We start from the raw sequence: 19,873 nt of genomic DNA on the forward strand, positions 1-19,873 counted from the left end.
TGACTGCACTGTTTAACCACCAAAAAGCATTTTTATTAAATGGTCTTAAATCCAAATCCCAATGGTGTCAACAACTGCCGACTGTAAATCAGAATAAGTGCTGAAATCACGTTTTTTTGTTATAGTTTTATTGAATTATAAATTACTTTATGTAATCGTCTGTGTATGGCTGATCAATAAATTATAGCATGCTGTTTTAAGGTATGTGTATGTATACAACCATTGGCAATTAGATAAACTCTTGCGTTCATTTTTGGAAAACTTTTGCACGGTACATCTGAAAGTAATGCAGCTTTCTTCTTCCTTTATCTACTAATTTATAATAGCATGCTGTTTGAGTGATGAAATCATGGTAGGTGGGCAGGAGGGATATTGGCTTTCAGTGGATTATGTTCTAGCACATGGCCAACCTTGGCTTAGTCATCGCGCCCACTGACCGCCCACCAAGAAGATGAGAGTGAGAGAGAGAGAAAGAGAGAGAGGTAAAGAGAGAGAGAGAGAGATTGAGGGAGGGAGAGAGAACGCGAGAGAGGGAGGGAGAGGCCTTGCCCTAGGAACACTATCCCACCACCAGCCAGGAACACCAGATCATAGTAGATTTTGTGAACAGACAGAAATCCGTGGCTAGAAAACAGTCAGCTAAAGGTAGAGACATAAGAGTGAACAATGTCTCGTCCCCAGGAGCGCTATTCCAACATGAATCAGAAACTGATATGTTATAGTGATGAGATTAATAACACTTAAAGGACAAATGAGTGTTGCTGCATTTGTTACTATTCAGCAAGTGAAAGTACAAGCAGTTTTAGATCTTACAATGTCAGCACTTACTGATCCTGTGGTTACTAATGCTTACTACTACCAAAAACTACTAAAAACACTACTACCACTATTAATATTACTAGTCTACTTACTGCTTATACTGCTACTGTACAGCTGTTAACTACTACTCCAATTTCTGTCACTGACTTTAAAACAGCCTCAGTATATATATAGCATTACATGTAGTTAGAAAAAATTAAACAACCAATATACAGGAGTTTAAATTATCACTATAAAGGAGAATGACCTTGGCAGTTTTTCCAAAGTTTGTTGTATCACATATTAATTTCAATTAAAGCAGTGTTCATTGATTTTGTTTTCCACCTGGTGGCAGCACATCAATTGTACTGTAATGTTAAACACAACATGGTGAACATGAGCATTTATTTGGAGTTGTGTCTAAGTCCTTGTGAGTTTATTTTTTCCGTCCCTTCCAACTCCTGAGGGAAAAATCTGTCTCTTTTGCTGCCTAATATTTGACTATGTTCACTAGCTAGTCACTGATTAGAGCAGCTTTAATGGTAATAAATGTTTATTTACTTTACTTGTCAGATACATTTGAGTATTATAGAAGAATAGCACTACTGTTGACAGGAAGACAAAAACTTCAACTACAGTCTGTCAGTTGTTGGACAATAAACAAGCCTGATGCTTACAGATAACAGTAAAATTGAGAAACAAATGTAAAACAGCACCGATATTGTTACCGTTTCTAAAGTACAAGTATAAAAAACTAAAAAGAAGAACCTTACTGTTCAGAGCTACACTTCTGTTCCAGTGTACCATTCCGTATATCAGAAGAATAAGACACTCTGATTGACACTGACTCTTATGTTAAGCTAAAAGGCTTGTTAAATCCTGTAAGAGTCAACTACAATGATGCTAAAACATTTTACTATTAAAAAGTCATTACATAGGGCATTGCATTGCAAGAAAGACGATACTACAATCCTTAGGGAAATTGGATGATCCTTTAAAATGTTCTCTGGATGTATAAAGCATGAGATGGCAGAAACCTACCGGCTGGCAAATTTGGAACAAGAACTGCATTAACCGCAGCAATGTCAAACAAGGATAAATGCCAGTGTGTTTTTTTCAGGGAGCAGGCATAGCTGGCTGACTACCTCTCATCCATGATTCAATGCTTGTCTCTTTCTCTCTAGTAGGGGGTTGTCCCTCAGGGAGGGAGATGCTGAGGAGTCAGGGGAAATATTGAACATCCTTCTGCAGCCGTACACCAGGGACGATGATTCTCTGGGGACGTGAGGAGGAAGGAGGAGCGTGTTCTAAAAAGGTGTATAAGTTGATGAAAATACTGCGAAGAGGGGCCTTCTGGATGCAAGTATCTGTTGGCAACCATCTGGAAATCATTCTAAATGAAATAGTGATAATACCATCTGTCCATCAAACCAGATGACAGTACCACAACTGCTGCTTCGGCTGTTGTGAACCGGAATGCTTTACCGATGAGTCTTATTTATTACACTTCCAGCGAAGAAATGATGGAGAAGATCATGCACTGCCAACCAAGTTATATATTATTAAAGGCATTTAATGATGTTGGAGATGTAAAAGGAGATGGATTATTATACAGAAAAATACCTAGATCACTTCAGTTTCCTGGAAAGACAACTTTGTAGAAGTGAAAAGAATAATCTAGCAAATAATAATCATGCAGATTTTCACTTTGCTCAATGTGGTCTGGCAAGGCCATGTATGACAAAAAGGCTGTACAACAGATGACAGGCAGTTTCTCTCTTTCAGATGCTTTCACTGGAAATACATGGACTTTCCACTGAAATTAGTTTCTGAACAAATTAGAGGCAAGAAAAAGTACATCAAGGAGCTGCAGCATCAAGGTTACTTCAGCACCTGGTTTAGATTATTTCTTTGTGAGGTTTGGAAGTATCACACGCCAGTAAGACCTATAATAAATGTTGGCTGTTACTTCTGGATAGTATCCATCTTGGCTGAAATTTGAAAAACAGAACTTAATAGATGTAGTCTAGTGTGACAAGATTGGGACTTCTGTTACATCTATAATTTATTCATTCTTTAATATTGGTACTGCAGGATAACAGTAGGAGAGTGGAGTTATTGGTTTGAGACTAAAGGTGTCAGTATGCTCACTATGAACTAGCTCATATGACACGTCATCCAACCATGTCTAAAGACAAATGTCTGAAGTTTTTATAGTTTTTTCAAAATCCAACTGTCATATAAAGGGGCGAAATGCAATGAAACATACAAATTGGGATAACAATGCACACCTTCAGACTGACATTCCTTGAACTATGGCATTGCGCTCGATTGCACTCACCAAAAGTGACAGCAGTAATTGTTTCAAAAATGAAAGAAGAGATCTTGAAAGTGAAGTTCAAACACTGCCTTCTTTCTCACCACTGCACACCTTGAAATTTGCTGTGTGAAGTGGGCGTGCTTTTGGGATTGTTGGTTTCGGAAAGTGACAGCGATTGTCGGATGAAGCCCCCTCAGTTCCGACGTTGGAAAGGTGTGGGGGGAGAAGAACAAGCTCTTCGGTTGAAGCATGCTGACACCTTTATGAGTCTGATGTTCATTTCTGGCACTTAATTATCAGCTTACACTACCTCCAGTGACAATTTCAGCACATTACATATTACATGCAAGTCATTTATATGTATTCACTTTTCATTGATTTCATTGATACTTGATGTTATTTTCTGCGAAACCTGATCACACTAAGTCTATGCATTTATATTAATTTGGTTCCAGTGAACCATGGAATTCTTAATATTAATTTTTTTAACTTAACATTTAGCTTTATGCAGTAACTGAAAAGAAGCATAGAGAGCATAAACACATAAGCAACAAGTCTATGAGCTTGTTATGTTCCTACATTAAAGGTTCCCCATGGAGTTTTTGGCCTCTAGTAGTGCAATGGAGCTGTTGTTTTTATGAGTGGGCCCCAATTTTGTTTATCTCATATATGCGCACACAGTCCAATAGTTTCACACTTCTCCACTGACCTACAGGTGGCGTTAAATTGCCAAGATACGTTGCAATGCACCAAAAAAGGCAGGGAAGAAGAGGACTGCAAGCAAGCAAACAGATGAAAACAGTGCTTGATTTAAAATACTTTTTAAAAACTAGCGTTGCGAAACTATTCTACAAGATAGGAATGGCATTCAACACGTTTATTTCACATCAAAGATACACACACGGAGAACCACTGAATGTAAACAGAACTTTTGTTTGTTTACATGAAAACTACACTGTAAACCTACGTGGTACCATCCCAAATTCAGTTTGATTCAAGTTGATGTAATTAAGCTCAAAGCATTTAATGTATTATTCACATATTATCGTTTCAGACAAACTTACAAATAGTACTTGGAACAAAAAATATGCTATATTTAAGCAAACAGAAAACAACACAACAACATGCCACTCAGGCAACCTTAAGTCAATAACACCACTCAGGAAATCAAAGATTGTCTTGTTTGCCTGCAAACATCAGTCTCACTTTCATCCATTAGCAAATCAGACCAAATCAGATCAAGCCATTAAAAGGCTCTCAGTCACACCTCGAGGAACATTTCAATGCTAAGGGGACATCATGGTTGACAACATCCATTTGTTATCATCCAAATAAACCAAAGTCTGTAGTAAGGAAGCCATCTGTCCTTCACTGTCCATCAGAGCTTGCTTATTATAATGCTGCTGCTGCTGCTGCTGCTGCTGCTGCTGTGAGCAAGAATGTTTTACAGTGGCATCAGGCTTTTCTTATCACAGTCCTCCATTATGGAAATAATGGACAAAGTACTACCAACTGGTACATTATAAAACACATTAATGATATTAGGTGTGAAGAGAGAGAGAGAGAGAGCGAGAGAGAGAGAGAGAGAGAGAGAGAGAGAGAGAGAGAGAGAGAGAGGAGGCATCGAGGAGGAATAATTATCATCTAAAAAATTCATAGATCTTTGCTGAAAAGATAAAGACATGAGCAGCAAATGGCAAAGAGGCATTTTACTTCCTCAGGTTTCTTTATACTGTACCTTCTAGGATGTGATGTTATTGCAAATTACCTATGATGAAGAATAAAGATGACAGAGGGAACAAATGTGCAGAGTGAGAGAACATCCTGAAGTGTGAAACAGTGAAGTGACATCCCAAGAAACAGATGCTCCATTTGACTGATGGCTCAATGGAGCTTGATTGTGTACACAGAGACAGAACTGCATAGATGAATGCAACCAAAAGCAAGGCTTATCAAGCACCAAACTGCAGATGTCGTTAAATGGCTAATCACTGGTTTGCAGAATCTGCCTCACAGCATATAGAAATAAACCTGCAGTTTGGATGGAGTAATTGCCTACACTCCAGGCAGTGTTGTAACCTGGGCATCTGTTCCTCATGTTCTATGATCCTTGCCCGCTGTGAAACAGACTGTTGTCCGTTCTCAATCTCAGAGCCTGAGAAGTGAGGGGCAGAGTGAATACATGTAAATGCGGAAAAGACAATGAAAATGCAAAATACTCAGCCATAAGTATAAAGAAGGTAAGTCAAGACGGGGCAGAGATATTCCTTTTAAATAGGATGGATTCTAAATCGGAGTAGTTCATGCAAGATTAAAGGTGAGCAGAGCAAACAGAGCATGACCGTCTGTTGGCAATACTAAGAGAACTGGCTCTAAGATTTTAGATATTATATTTCTCTCATTGCGTATTGGAGTATTTTCTACTATATAACCCTAAATGCTTCATGTTTAACATACTGCAGTCCTTCTGGGTTGTGGGTGATAAGAAACAATTTGTCAACTAATCGATTAGTCAATTGACACAAAAAAATTAATTGCCCACTATTTTGATGATCCATAAATGGTTTAAAGGTCCAGTGTATAACATTTAGGAGGATCTATTGACAGAAATGGAATATAATAGGCATAACTATGTTTTCATTAGTGTACAATCACCTGAAACTAAGAATGGTTTTGTGAGGATTTGCTGCTTTCTTTGTTTTATATCGGTAAAGGGATATATGGAGAAACAAAAATGAAAATAACTGTTAGTTGCAGCCCTAGTGATAAGTGGGGCAAGAGGTTATCTTAGAATAATCAACACAACTGCAGCACGACAACTTCTCTCTCTTCACTTATTCAACAGGTAGAACCTAAAATTATGCCCTGTAAACACGAATGCTCAAATTAATTAAATGGAATAAGTAGTGAAAACTCTGTTTAGAAGTTCTACCAATTTACGTGTAACATTATCTTTGTTTTATGTATGTTCAATTTTTATATACATTTTTTATTAATCTGAACTTTTATGTAACCACTACATAAAAGGATAAATTCATAGTTACTTAAACCCGAGTTTCAAAGTAATTTACGTACTATTTTAACAATAAATAAAAATAACATTTATATATGAATTTATGTTGCTGGCACAGATTGACAAAATCAATATGCTTTAAAGAATTAATATTTTTTTATGTTACAATGTTGATTTCTTAAAATTCTACCAAATTGCCAAACTGCTTCCACCGGAAGTCTTGCGTGCACTTCCTGTAGACTATGGAGCTGCGGAGAAGGCGGGAGGCGTGTTTCTGCATTTTATGTCAACTATCAGCACCACTGGATTAATTGTAAGTACTGAACATAACATTAATATTTGTGTAGAAGTTCAGCTTGTACATTCACAAACAACGTGAGCCATGCTAGAACACAGCTAGTTTAGCAAGTACAACTACATTTTTCTTAATTTATTTATGAAGACAACATAAAACACCATTTTGGTAAATGTGCCAGTGTTAGCCTGCTGATTTAAAAAATTATTATTATCCCAGTAGTGGCACACTTGAAGTCATCTTGCCTCCTCAGTGTTTAAGAGCACAAAACAGCAGAATGAGCAGGGGTCTATGGATCTTTTATGATAATCAACCATAAAATTCTTCTTCGCCACACCCACACTGCCCATGGTGTTTCAGTGAATGTTATTAGTGTATGATCCCTTTCTTTATGCGTTCAGGGTGATTTGGATGAGCCAGATCTTGGGGATGCATCAGTGGCCTTCCTTAAAACCATCAGCAACAGAGTTCAGTTTACCACCTATCACCCAGTGAAAATCTCCATCGTCATTGAAGGTGATGTTGTGGTCAACCTCCCAGACTTGCTGATGCCTTCCTAGTTATATTTGGGCTGATCTATGCACTACATCTCAGCTATACCAAAGGACTGACGGACACTTCTGAATTCACTCAGACAATTATACTTAATCTGAATGACTGTAAATTCTGTGTTGATGATACATGTGTAGAACTGAAAATCTGAAAAGAAATAGTGGATTCCGGTGGCTTACTCGGTTAGAGTTTGGTCCACAACATGAACTGAAGTTATTGTTCTACTCCACAGGCTTTCAGCCAGGTGGCCAAAAGTCCACACTGCCTTTGTGAACATGGTTAAAATGACATGTAGTGTTGTATTAAGAGTTTCTAGGCTATTTTAAAGGTATACTATGTAGTTTTGGGAAAGAAATTTAAATCAGAAGTGAAATTACACACAAGCCCACCTTCCTCATAGGATAAGGCTCAGCTGCAGGTGCAGTTAGGCTGTGGGTGGAGGAATAATCAGATCCTTTACTGAAGTAAAAGTACTAATACCAGAGTTTGAAAATACTCCACTACCAGTACAGTGGGAGTACAACAGAAGGCTTTTTACTCCGCTGCTGGAAATAATCCTAGAGGAGACTCTGAAACCAATTTAAAAGACCTGTACAAGCAGAAGTACTTCTTATCCGATTACTTGATTAATCGATGAAGTAATCAATAGAATACTTGATTACTTAATTAGTCATGCTTCAGCCCTAGTCTCAAAAGATGAGAGTCATGTAATTTAAATCAAATCACTGATGCACAAACATACACTGATTGTCTATTAAAGTTTTTGAATTCAATTAAATTGCTTACCAACTACAATTGAGCAATAAAAGCAAAACCAGTTCTGTTAGAATTTGTCTAAGAGTTCTACAATTGTATTAATAGTGTTGTAAATTATATTCAAATTACACATACTGGACTAATACTAATAATAAATAATGGAATTATACCCACTAAAATATTACTTTAATCAGACTACTTACTTTAATGTACTGCATACAGTGTACTGTGCAGCTTAGTTAAACAAATTAAGGAAACCAAGGTAAACCACATATAATGGGAACAAGAGGAAAATCAATAGAAAACAAATGCTCCCCCCCCCCACATTTGCTGTCCCAGGAACCATGTTCTTTCTTTCACTCTTATGAATGAGCAATGGCGCGCTGCCAAAGATGTCCTTGTGATAGTGGTCACAGACTGTGTTGCTGTGGTAACTCGGAGACTTAAGATTCATGGCATCTATTCAACAACCTTGTCAGCATGAGCTCAATAACTTCCTCCACCTATCTGCGTGGTAATTTTATTTTGAAAGTGCTGTGCTGCACAGAAGAGGTTGAAGTGTCTGACTAACTTTGTATTTAGCAACATAACAATGATTTGTTCGATGTTAGTGAAGAGAGTAGATAAAAAATGTGTACTAATATCTAATTGGTTGGTCTAATTGGTTTCAAGTGCACTACCTGCAGTCAATATTTAAATTAAAGATTGATAATTGGACTTTAAGACTTACATTTTTGGTTCAAAATTTTTTTTTATTATTATAAAAAATAACCCCTTGATTTTTCTCATCATATAGATTTTTTCTCACTGATGTAAATACGTAATATTATACAGTATTAACATAATCAATATTAAATATATGCATTGTGATAATTTGGTTCTTTTTGTTCATCATTAGGTTTATTTTGGTCTGAATATCAATTACAGTATAATAGCTATAGATTAAATTGTGCAGCCTTTCAGTGAACCTAGTGATTTTCTAGTATTTCTGTAAAATTATGGATGGTTATTAAAATGTTCTACTTCAGCAATATTACTGATTGATTTGTCTGACAGTCTGCATTGATATATACGCATGTGAGGCATAAATCATATCCACAATACTGTAATTATATAATTAGTATTTTCCTTTTTTAAATATATGTAGAATAATTTCACAATTAAGATTGATGACAGTTTTCACTTTGTGTTTTATCATCCAAAGGCTGCCTTACATTGCTAGACATGTTTTCTTACTGTTGTACTGGATGTGATTGATTACAAAAAGGTTTGTGGTGAATATAAAAGCTCCATCAAAGGCCATTACAGTATAAATGCCTTTTGTCAGCATATCTCCTGCGTGTTTGGTAATAAATGAGCAGTTGACTTCTGAGTGGGGGCTAGGAAAGTGCACATTCATCATGCACTTGTTTGTGTATGTTTAATGTCTTTCCATGAGAAGAGAAAGAAATCCCTTCAGCTGGAGATAAACACTAGTATGTCCTCAGAGATTTAGAGCTTATATAAGAAGTGAGAATCTAATTAAGGGTTTTTAAAAAAGGTGTTTGAGTTCATCAAGTGCTGAGATTTCTCCTCGTCACTAAATCTAGGTCACGACCGGAGAGGAACAGCGTCACTTGAATATATCACCATTGTATACAGATGCAGAAGGTAAGGGCTAGAAAGTCTATTAAAAAGGAATAATGTGCAGGCAGTGATGTAAATGATATAGCCACTGGTGAACAAAATAAAAAGAAGCAGCTGCATGTAATTGGACACCAGTGCGTAGAAAATGTTCTAGCATGTAGGGCAGCCTGTATGGCACTGCAATGCATTTTCTCCACTGGAAGGGCACCATAGAGGGCACTTTATCATGTTTTCTCCACTGGAGGGGAACTCTAGAGGGTCACATTTCCTGTGATTTTGTATTAGTTTGTATAGCTCATAATACATAACCACCAAACAGGAAGTGCTTCTTATTTTTTTATATTTACTGTGTCCTATCCTCCAAAGTATGGCATATGGATTTGCTCCATATGCAAATGCACCAGCCTGTCTAGAAGAGATGTGTGATTAATTAATTAGTCATTTCTGGTAACAAAGAACTATGCTTTAATGCAGCTGTAGTGTAGATAAGGTCCAAAAGAACTTTTTGGCTCATCTGCCAATGGCATGTAAACTGAGAAACCAGCCAAAAATATATTTTACTGGCATTATTTGACTAAAAATAATTTAGCTCAGGGCTCCTGCGTCGTTCAGATATCACTTCTAGCAAAAAATGCAGACCTCTGTGACTTTTCTCTTTTTGGTGGCTTAACACCAAGAATGTGTCCACACATCTCTAATAACATGTACATAACATGTTTTCTCATGGAAAAACATAGTGTAGAAAGTACCAAATAGAGCTAAGCTGCTTTGGTTGTATTGGCTGACATCATGATAGGTACGGTAGACTGTGAGGGTCAAGTTAGTCTCAGTATTGTACACATAAAAAAAAAAACAGCAATGCAAACCTACACTGTGACTCCAAATTATTTACTGGCCACATGGCCCAATTAACTTTTCTGCCAAACTCAAAATTTGCCCACATTTGGCGCTTGGCAGGTATTAATTTTGGAGCCTCAGTGTAGACCTTTAAGTGGTTTTGTTGTCATAATATTGATCCTATTAAAAGTTATTGACCTTGAATCTGGTGTGCATGTTGTATTTTCTTTGTAAACCGCTGCTGGTTTTTGAGGGCAAACAATGTGAAATACTATCTCTCAGCCTCCACCACAAGTTTTGCCTCATTCGTGGAGCCAAGGATAGCAGTTCAGAACGAAATGAGATCAAGCAACTGCAAAGACTGTTTTATCTAGTCGAGCTGTCATGCTATATAGCCACAGGTTCTACTCAGGCTGCTCTTGCACTGCCGTAGGCAGCCAGACTTGAGCTGGGAGTCACCTATTTTGATGTTGTGCTTTTTAAAATATAATAATCCCTAGTAGGGAATAGTCTGTGTGTGTGTTTGTTTATGTGTGTGTGCATTTCCAAATTGCATATGCTCTGGATGCAATGTGACTGATAATCGCTGTGTGTTCTGTGTGTCATGTAATGATAGGAATATCTGTGTTTTCTATGTGTGTGTGGATGAATGTGTTCCTCTGTGATGTGTGCATGCATATTTGTTGGGAGGAATATCCGTTCTCCTCATGTAGACACACTTGTCCTCAGATAACACTGTCAAGGTAATACCATTCTCCCTGTGCATCTGATGCAGTAACATTCACCCATCACAGCACAGGCAATGAGAGCAAGACAGAGGGGGGTGAGGGGGAAGCGAGAAGGGGAGGAGAAGAAGAAGAAGAAAAGGAAAGCTTTTAATTTCCTCAGCAGCACAGTCAGTGAGGTTTTTACATCTGCACAGACAGACAGAAACTGGAATGAATTGTAGATGAGTTTCCAATTAAATGACAAGCTGCATTTGATTTTGTGTACCAAGAAAGACAAAATGTGGATTACTTTTAGAAACTGTAATTGAGGATGAGCTCACCTTTACAGTATTTGAACTAGTGTGCATGCTCCTGAGTTACATTTTGTTAGCAGGCATCACGCAAAGTCTCTATTAAACATGTGTGTATTCAGGGATTTACATTAAAGATTGTGTAAGTAATGATGATCCAGTTAATGCTGTTTGTTGTTTTTGCTGATCGAGTACTGTCAATTTCTTTCCGTCACTTAAATCTACAACACTAGAGACAGATAACATAATTTGTTAAGGAAGGAAACTCTTTCATGCCGCCTGTACGTTGTGCAAAGCAATCAACAACCAAATGCTTAATGGATTACAAGTAGCTTGCTTCAAATGTCAAGGTCATAGTAGTTCACACCCACAAAGGAGCCTATTGTCACTCAACCCATATACCGCAGTCCTTGAACTCTAAGTAACTAAAAGCTCTCCAAACAGTTCTCAGGGATATCTAGACCTAATGATATTAATTTCTTTGCCATTTCTACATAGTTTACCTTTGCAAGAAACATTTTGGGATAAATCTCATGTATATGGTAGACACTAAAACACAGTGTCGATATAGCATTTTCACTTTCTGCCATCATCACCAAGGCAGCAAAACAACCTCTTTTCCAGCTTATTTTTGTTCCTGCTGGGTTAACCAATAAAGGTCACGTCCAAATGAGCTATCTTAGGACATACAATAAAATAGCTGAAATGTCCTCCCAAAAACATCTCACATCCCGCTGATGTGCTCAAGAGAGAACCTTTCTAATAACTGATCCTTTTATCGCCTCGCTTTTCTTAGAAACAGCCTGTCAAATAAGGGACTTATAGTGCACTTAACAATGGCTAAAAAAGAAATCTAAGAGGCCAGCATTGATTTACAAACCCAGTTTGAAAATGTTTTTTGCTCCAAATGGTGCTTCAGAACATTCTGATTGCACCCTGAGTGCCCTCAGTGATAGTCTTTGAAGTGCTTGGAGCCGTGTGCTGAAGCTCAGTATGTGCTTATATCCGGAGCTTTTGTTAGTCACTTCATATGTACTGAGTCCTGTGCCATCATTATTCAATGATTCACACTGTGCAGCCAAAACACTCACTCTTATCTGTTAAGAGGCTGCAGAGACACAGTCAGACAGCTCTGGGTGGGTGGATGGGTGGGGGACGGAGAGAGAGAGAGAGAGAGAGAGAGAGAGAGAGAGAGAGAGAGAGAGAGAGAGAGAGAGAGACTCTTGCTCTCTTGTGGGAAACGACTTTCCTCTCTTCCTCACAACATGAAGCGAGAGAGCATCCCGACTTCAAGAGCTTTAGATCCTGAATATTCACGCTGGTGGCATTTTACCATGTGTAGGCGGAGAGGGTTTGCAGAGATAGGAGAGAGTGTGTGAAGTATTGATCACTGTTGCTGTTGTCCTTGTTTGCTCTGTCTCACAGTGCCAGCTAACTCTCAGGGAAAGACAGTGAGACATAGATACAGCAAGAAGGTTGGCGTTATAAGGCACATTTATTCAATGGGGATGAGCTGAATACAATAAGGATTATTTTAGAGAGATATGTTTAAGAACAACAAAAGGAATGATGCATGCGACAAATAAAAGGAGGCCACATGAATACTGGTAATTCCTTTTATTTCTGTGCGTCAGTTTCAGATGCTACAACTTTGCAAGCCTGAATTATATAATGAAAATGATGATAAAAAAACATTGCTGTATTAAGCAACATCAAGCAACTTTACTGTATTAAGCAATGTTTTTTGGTTTGATTTGGTTAAGTTTGTTACCGAAATTAAACACACATCTTTATCTTAATCCATCTGTCTCTTTTATAACTATTGTTGGTTGAGGAACACTGAAGAAAAATCTCATCCCCTGGTACTTAAACTCTTAGATGTGAACATTTTCTGGAGTTCAACAGCTTCCATCTTCCAGTATCTTTTTAAGGGTTCAGTTTAGGGTTATCTCTCTTTGAGATATACCCTTTTTCCTTCTGTATTCCAATTATTTGAGTCAGTTACTTCCTAAATTTCCCAGAATGCCTTTAAACAAAGTAGTTGTCTATGATTGCAGCAGTGTCTCTTATTAAAAATGAAAACTATCTTGTGGCTGCAGTGCATTGTTGTCCATTACATAAGACTCCTGCTTGTGAAGACGTAAGTATGTCATTGGTGTAACATTAGTTTTAGAAGGGTCTTCTGTGGAACAATCCAGGCTTAGTTATGTGTGGGAATAAGAAAACGAAACCAATAAACAACTAAATGTAAGCAGTTATATAGAAATAATGGATAGCCACAAGCAGTTTGGATGGATTATTCTTCTAAGCGCTTGATATTTCTGATAATTGTTTTTAAAACTTACATTTTTAGTGGGTGAACAAGGGTAACGAGCAATGAAACCGTTTCTACAGATCCACTGACCTGCCTCATGCAAGTACATATGTGGGAGAAACAGAACTTAAATAATCTGAAATTGTGCATTTTTGTTGCCAATTCAGGGTTTTTTCTTTTCATTTTTTCACTTCTCATTCTTGCTGGCTATTCAACTTTCCCCCAGCAGCTCTTTTGTTACAGTATTTGCCTGTGCTCCATCATTGTCAATTAAACTCCAATCACTAACTGGAATGATTTTTAGCTCCAGGGTATTGGATTAGCTATATCCTTTCATTATAACATTATGCCACAGAACTAGCGCATGAACTGCTAAACCCAAGAAGTCTCAGATTTACATATTAAAGCCAGTTTTTTTAGTATTTCCTTCTCACCAATACAGCCACAGAAATTAATTTTCACCCACACAAAACCTTCATTTGTACAAAATAGAATTGGCTGCATTCAAAATGTGTTACCTTTCTTAGATGATTCCACTGATAAATTGCGTGTGTGTGTCATTCGAAGGTGGAGATAAAGGAAAATTGAGGGGGATGATCCATGAAGTCAGACCTGTGAGAACAACATTACACTTCAGAGCAGTGCAGTCACAATCACAACTGACACCACAAACTAAGTTACGACAATTGGTGAAATGTTAAGTGTAATCAGATTAAAGGGAAACATTTTAAACCAAAAAGACCATTTCAAACACCAATACACAACACAACACACAACACAACACAACACAACACAACACAACACAACACAACACAACACAACACACAAAATAGATAGATAGATAGATAGATAGATAGATAGATAGATAGATAGATAGATAGATAGATAGATAGATAGATAGATGTCTGAGCAGAATAAGGGTTGAAAAAGTTGAGTTACAATAAGGGATTTGGCTCTGTTTTGGTTCTGCTCTTACTGTAGCTGTTCAAAAGAGGCTCCTGTGTTATCCTGGAATGGCCCTTTCCTCTTCAACAGCCCCCCACTTGCCATGTGGTTCCCCAGGGATCTATCTTTGGTTCCCTGTTGTTTTCACTTTACATGTTGTCTTTGGGCATTTTTGGGAAGAAATAACATACATTTCAAGCGAATGTTCTAGTTAAACCTAATGAAAATGGCAACTTTGTATTGGATGTTTAGTGATGGATATCATATAACTTTATGTACCTTCATGAATCTGAATGAAATCTAAGATGCTTTTATTTTAATCAGCACATGCAAAATAAATCTTGGCAGCTTGTCCACTATTGTCAAGTATGCCACCTGTAATTTGTGCTATGTTTTTATTTATTTTTTTATAGATATGGGTTGTCTAGTTGAGAAGCAAAATTAAGTCCTTTTTAAGGAGAAAAAGTAATCCATACTCTTTTCACAATTTTTTTTTTCTAAATTTTCACAAATTCTGCATATAGTAACTTTAATGAGGGTTATGAGACTGTGACACAACCATTTCATTTTTAAGCTCAGACACCGAGACAAAAAAGAAACACACTTTACCCATGACTGCCTATTTCAGAATAATATTTCAGTAATAATACTATGATTAACTGGCTATGTTAAAAATAGATAAACCTTGACAGAATTGCTGCAGCTGAAAAAACAGGAAATTGACCATCCCCAATGAATACCTCTTAGTACTGAAAATCCTTTACAGGTGGAGGGGTAAAAAGCAACACATTTTGTACGTTTGTTAATGTGTGCCTGTTCGTGTACTATACTGTATTAATGTGTTGCCAGGTTGTTGAACTCTGTGTACATATTTTCCATGTGTATATTTTTACACTGAGGGAGGAGTTTGGGGAGATCTTTTGGCATCTGATCTGGCTGACATATCGGGGCCTTGCTCTACTCTCTGCTTAGCTCCCTCTGTGTGTTCTTGGAAACATGGCTTGTTTTGCCCTGTTAGGCCCTTGAGATAACTCCCAGAGCATTTCTGTCTCAGTGACGTATGTGCCTGTTTGTGTCTATTCACCCACAGTGCAGCTTTTGGTTCAAATGTGTTACTCAGTCAAGGCTTAACAGAAAACATAATGTGAAATGTCTTTTGGGTGACATTATACATTTTTCTTCTCTGCTGAGCAAAGTTAGTGGAAAGTGGAAGTGTGGCTGTTTCTGGACACAAATATACTGTGATGGATAATGACAAGAAACTTCATTGCTAGACTTCCAAAATTCAATAGCTGTTGCAAAATTTAATAAGTACAGCTTACTGGCAGTTTTATGTGACAAATGACACAAATCAGAGAGATTTTTCAAAGGAGAAGCAGAGATCTGACAGCAGTGATTGTTAGTCACCAACTGCCTTTTCTCACTCTCTGTCCCCTGGAGCCATAGCTGAAACACACAGGAACCTGTTTGTATCTGTTTACCTTTTTCTGTCTTGCTCACACACAACCTCTGCTTGCTAAGGCAAGTTCACAAGAAGTACTCACTCTCTCTCTTGCGCTTTCTACCCCCTTGCTCCTCTTCTCTCCCACTGTCCCTGTGTTGTCTAGATGGAGGAAGTAATAGCACGCATGCAGGATGAGAAAAATGGCATCCCCATCCGAACAGTGAAAAGTTTTCTAACGAAGATTCCCAGTGTTTTTTCAGGTAAGGTTTTTATATTTTTGCACTGTTCTGCTTTGTCATCTCCTTTCCTCTCCTCTCCTCTTTTCTTCTCTTCTCTTCTCTTCTCTTCTCTTCACTCCTCCTCCTCTCCTCTCCTCTCCTCCGCTTGGCTCCCACCCACTTCGTACCCGACTAGTACTCTGTACTTGCCAAACAAAACACTGAAAGTATTTAGAGAGTTGTCCGTTTTGCATTTCACACCAGCAGTGCCAGAATGTCAAGAGGATCATATTGGATTTTGGAGCTGTGCAACCTAATAGATAAGAACCCATGCTGCAGTGAGACTCCATAAGAGATTAGTTTAATTTAACACTACACTCAAAAGCTTAGAGACGCAAAGCCATCATCTGTCATACATGAAGATAAAAAATAAACTATGTACTACTGTACTGTACTATACACCAATCAGCCGTAACATTATGACCACCTGCCTAATATTGTGTAGGTATCCCATTTGCCGCCAAAACAGCCCTGACCCATCGAGGCATGGACTCCACTAGTTCGCTGAAGATGTGCTTTGGTATCTGTCACCAAGACCTTAGCAGCAGATCCTTTAAGTCCTGTAAGTTGTGAGGTGGGGCTTCCATGGATCAGCCTTGTCTGTCCAGCACATCCCACAGATGCTCGATTGGATTGAGATCTGGGGAATTTGGAGGCCAAGTCAACACCTTGAACTCTTGCGCTTTTGGCAGTGGACAGGGGTCAGCATGGGCACCCCGATTGGTCTGCGACTACACAGCCCCATATACAACAAACTGTGATGCACTGTATATTCTGACACCTTTCTATCAGAACCACTATTAACTTTTTCAGCAATTTGAGCTACAGTAGCTTGTCTGTTGGATCGTCGCCCTTAACTAAGGGCCCCGCTTGGCTTGTCACAACCAGTGACATGTCTAGGCTAAAATAGGTGGCTGAAATGGGGCACAGATTCAAACATGTGAACACATAAATTTAAATAGCAAAATGTAGCTTTAGTGATGTTAGGGAAACAATGATGAATGCTTTGGGCGTATAAAGGGCAGCTGATGCACAGTCCTTTTTTTTCCCCTTTTTGATGCCAGATCTACCACACAGTGTTTCTGTGTGTTTGTCTTTGTTCAAAAACAGTGGCAGGTCAAGCAACATCAGATCTGAACCATCTCTGTTCTATTTTTTTTTTTTATCAGATATCACACAAAAAGCTACAGCTAGCTATATGTTGGTAGCAACACAACAGATGGCTTGTATTTGTAGCTCTGTTTTGCAGCTACCTATACCTAACTACAGTGCACTTAATCCACATGTCTGAAAATAACATCATAATCATGATAATTACAATATATTTCTGTTAAAATGCACTGGACTTTTTAAATTTTCCTCCAAGAATGTGATGCTCAGACTTTACCTCTCCCCTGGCAGTTTCTAAGGCTGCACAAGGACACAGTCCCTCCATAGCTTCCCCTCTGTGAACACTACCACTTGTGTTCATTGGAGCACTAGGCCAATCTGTAAACACAGCAGTTGTGGATGCAACAAGGTTACTGCAGTGTGTTTTTCCTCTGCCCCACTCAGAGCCTCAACTTTTAACAATATTGCCAATTTATTCAAAATTGTTAATGGCACTTGCTCTTAAATGACTGTATTGCTGACTAACTGTTTCAAATGTGGCAATTGCCTTTTTTCTCTCTTGTTTTTTTATATTGAGCCGAGTATTTTTTATATTCTTTTATCTTACATTTCTCATCACACAGGTGCTTAAACTTTATGTGCTTGTATTTGTCAGACAAAATATTATATAGGAGTATGTATAGTAACATACACTTGTTCTGTTAAGTTGTAAGTATATGTGTGTACGTGCAGTATGAGTGTGTCTCCTTTGTGTGTATTGTTTGTGTGTTTTTGTGGTATTTTAGTAGGTGTCTTTGTGTGTTCATTCCTTAAAGTGAGCATTAGAAACAACTCTGCTGCTTTCTCAGTTTGTTTTAAATGCTCTTTTACAGCACAGATGTTATTACATTCACATTATAACATTCACATTTTACAGATTTTTACAACATTTGCATTTACAGTGTTTTCTATGTATTCTAACATTGCAAATATTTCCTCCAAATTTTCGTTCTCCTTTAAATCAGACAAAGAGATTTATGCTGTTTTACTATTTTTTGTTTGCAAATTTGCACATGCAGTAATGCAACTTAAAATCTCTAAATACTATAGCTATTCTAGCTTTTCATACATAATTTCTACTTAATCTATCTTTAAGTATTAATTCCCATCTGTGCATGTTGCCCTTTTCTGTATCCTGTTACTATTTGCTGCAGCAATTATCCAATATTTGCCATCATGGGGATCATTAATCTTTGACGTTATCGCTTATCACTCTGTTTATATTTTTGTCGCATTTTGATGCACACACATGCTTGCGCCTGCACACATGCATACACACACACACACCCACATACACACATGCACAGCCCAATCTATGGGCATGATATTAATCAATTGGGAGAACAGTCTTGTTAGAGGATTACCTTACATATCTAATTTAAGCTCCAGAATGTGGGTCAACTTTGATAGTGTGAAAATGGGGTTGTATTATATTGTTAATCCATGCAAAATGTCATCTGGTTATGGGGGTGCCGAAAAGCAAGTGGTTGCAGTGAAAGAGAAATGGCGAGACAAAACACAGACAGACAGAAATATAGCTTGATTGACAGAGAGACAGCCACAGGGACTGACTTTCTCACTGCATGAATTCCCTCATGTCTGCATTTCACACCTTTTTTCTGCTTTCTGTGGCTCTCATTCCTCAACACACCTTCACCTGTCAGCATGACAGGCAGTAATAATAGCTTGGAAAATGTATATTTAGCCAAAGTGCCAAAGTCACATGGTATAGTGGGGTGTGAAAATGCCCAGGGGGCAGAAGATGCTGTTATGTTTTTCCGAGATTTGAAAATGATTCAGTTGCATTCTCAGATGGATGGATTGCAAAATGGCATCCACCAAAAAAAAAAGTTCCATGTAATGTAATGGTAAAAGTAAAAGATTGCAACATCTGTTTTAAAATGCATACACGTATAATGTATTGCCTTGCCTTTGTCACAGTTTTACATTTATGCAATTCCTCTCCTCTCTGAGACCTGACTTGTTTACATATTAGTTTTTGTTTGTGACAGCTGGAAATATCCAATGTGATGTATTTACTTATTAAATGAAACAATTGCAATGCAATGTCTGTGCTGTGACTGAGTCAGACAAATTGTGTTGTTACTGTACACAATGGATACTTCATTATGCCATTGTACCTCTCTGGTCATTTATATTAATGGACTACAGCTTGGAGAGGGTGTCAGAAAAGAAAATTTGGTAATGGATGGCCTATTACCCACCCACATGGTGCAAGGCGAGAGGAATTGGTATGCACTGTGATGATGAGGGGAGGTGGATAGGGTTAAGAGTGTCATTGTTTTCCTTTTCATTTGCATCTATATGCAAAAAGGTGTTTCAGCACACTGTGAATATATTAGATATGCCAGTGATTCATATCTATGTGCTTTCTTTTATTTCAGGTTCAGATATTGTACAGTGGATGATCAAGAATCTGGACATTGAAGATCAAGGTAAAAGAGCTGAGGTTTGAAGTGGGGATAGACATCAGATACTGAACTCAGTGAAATCTACACACACCAATT

The 19,873-nt window shown here is 37.9% G+C and overlaps 1 protein-coding gene across 3 annotated transcripts in view; it reads left to right on the forward strand.

Annotated features, from left to right (window-relative positions):
• rgs7a (regulator of G protein signaling 7a) overlaps positions 1 to 19,873 on the forward strand; it is a 53,886-nt gene that overhangs the window by 14,009 nt on the left and 20,004 nt on the right. For 2 of the 3 annotated variants that reach the window (XM_051422148.1, XM_051422158.1), the window contains exons 3-4: positions 16,082 to 16,178; positions 19,751 to 19,801. In XM_051422148.1, the coding sequence (XP_051278108.1) occupies positions 16,082 to 16,178; positions 19,751 to 19,801 (148 nt within the window). Of the gene's footprint in view, positions 1 to 16,081; positions 16,179 to 19,744; positions 19,802 to 19,873 lie in introns of those variants that run through there. The other variant, XM_051422167.1, reaches the window with a different exon arrangement.

The sequence above is a fragment of the Dicentrarchus labrax genome, unplaced genomic scaffold, assembly GCF_905237075.1.
Source record: "Dicentrarchus labrax unplaced genomic scaffold, dlabrax2021, whole genome shotgun sequence".
Taxonomy (NCBI): Eukaryota; Metazoa; Chordata; class Actinopteri; family Moronidae; genus Dicentrarchus; species Dicentrarchus labrax.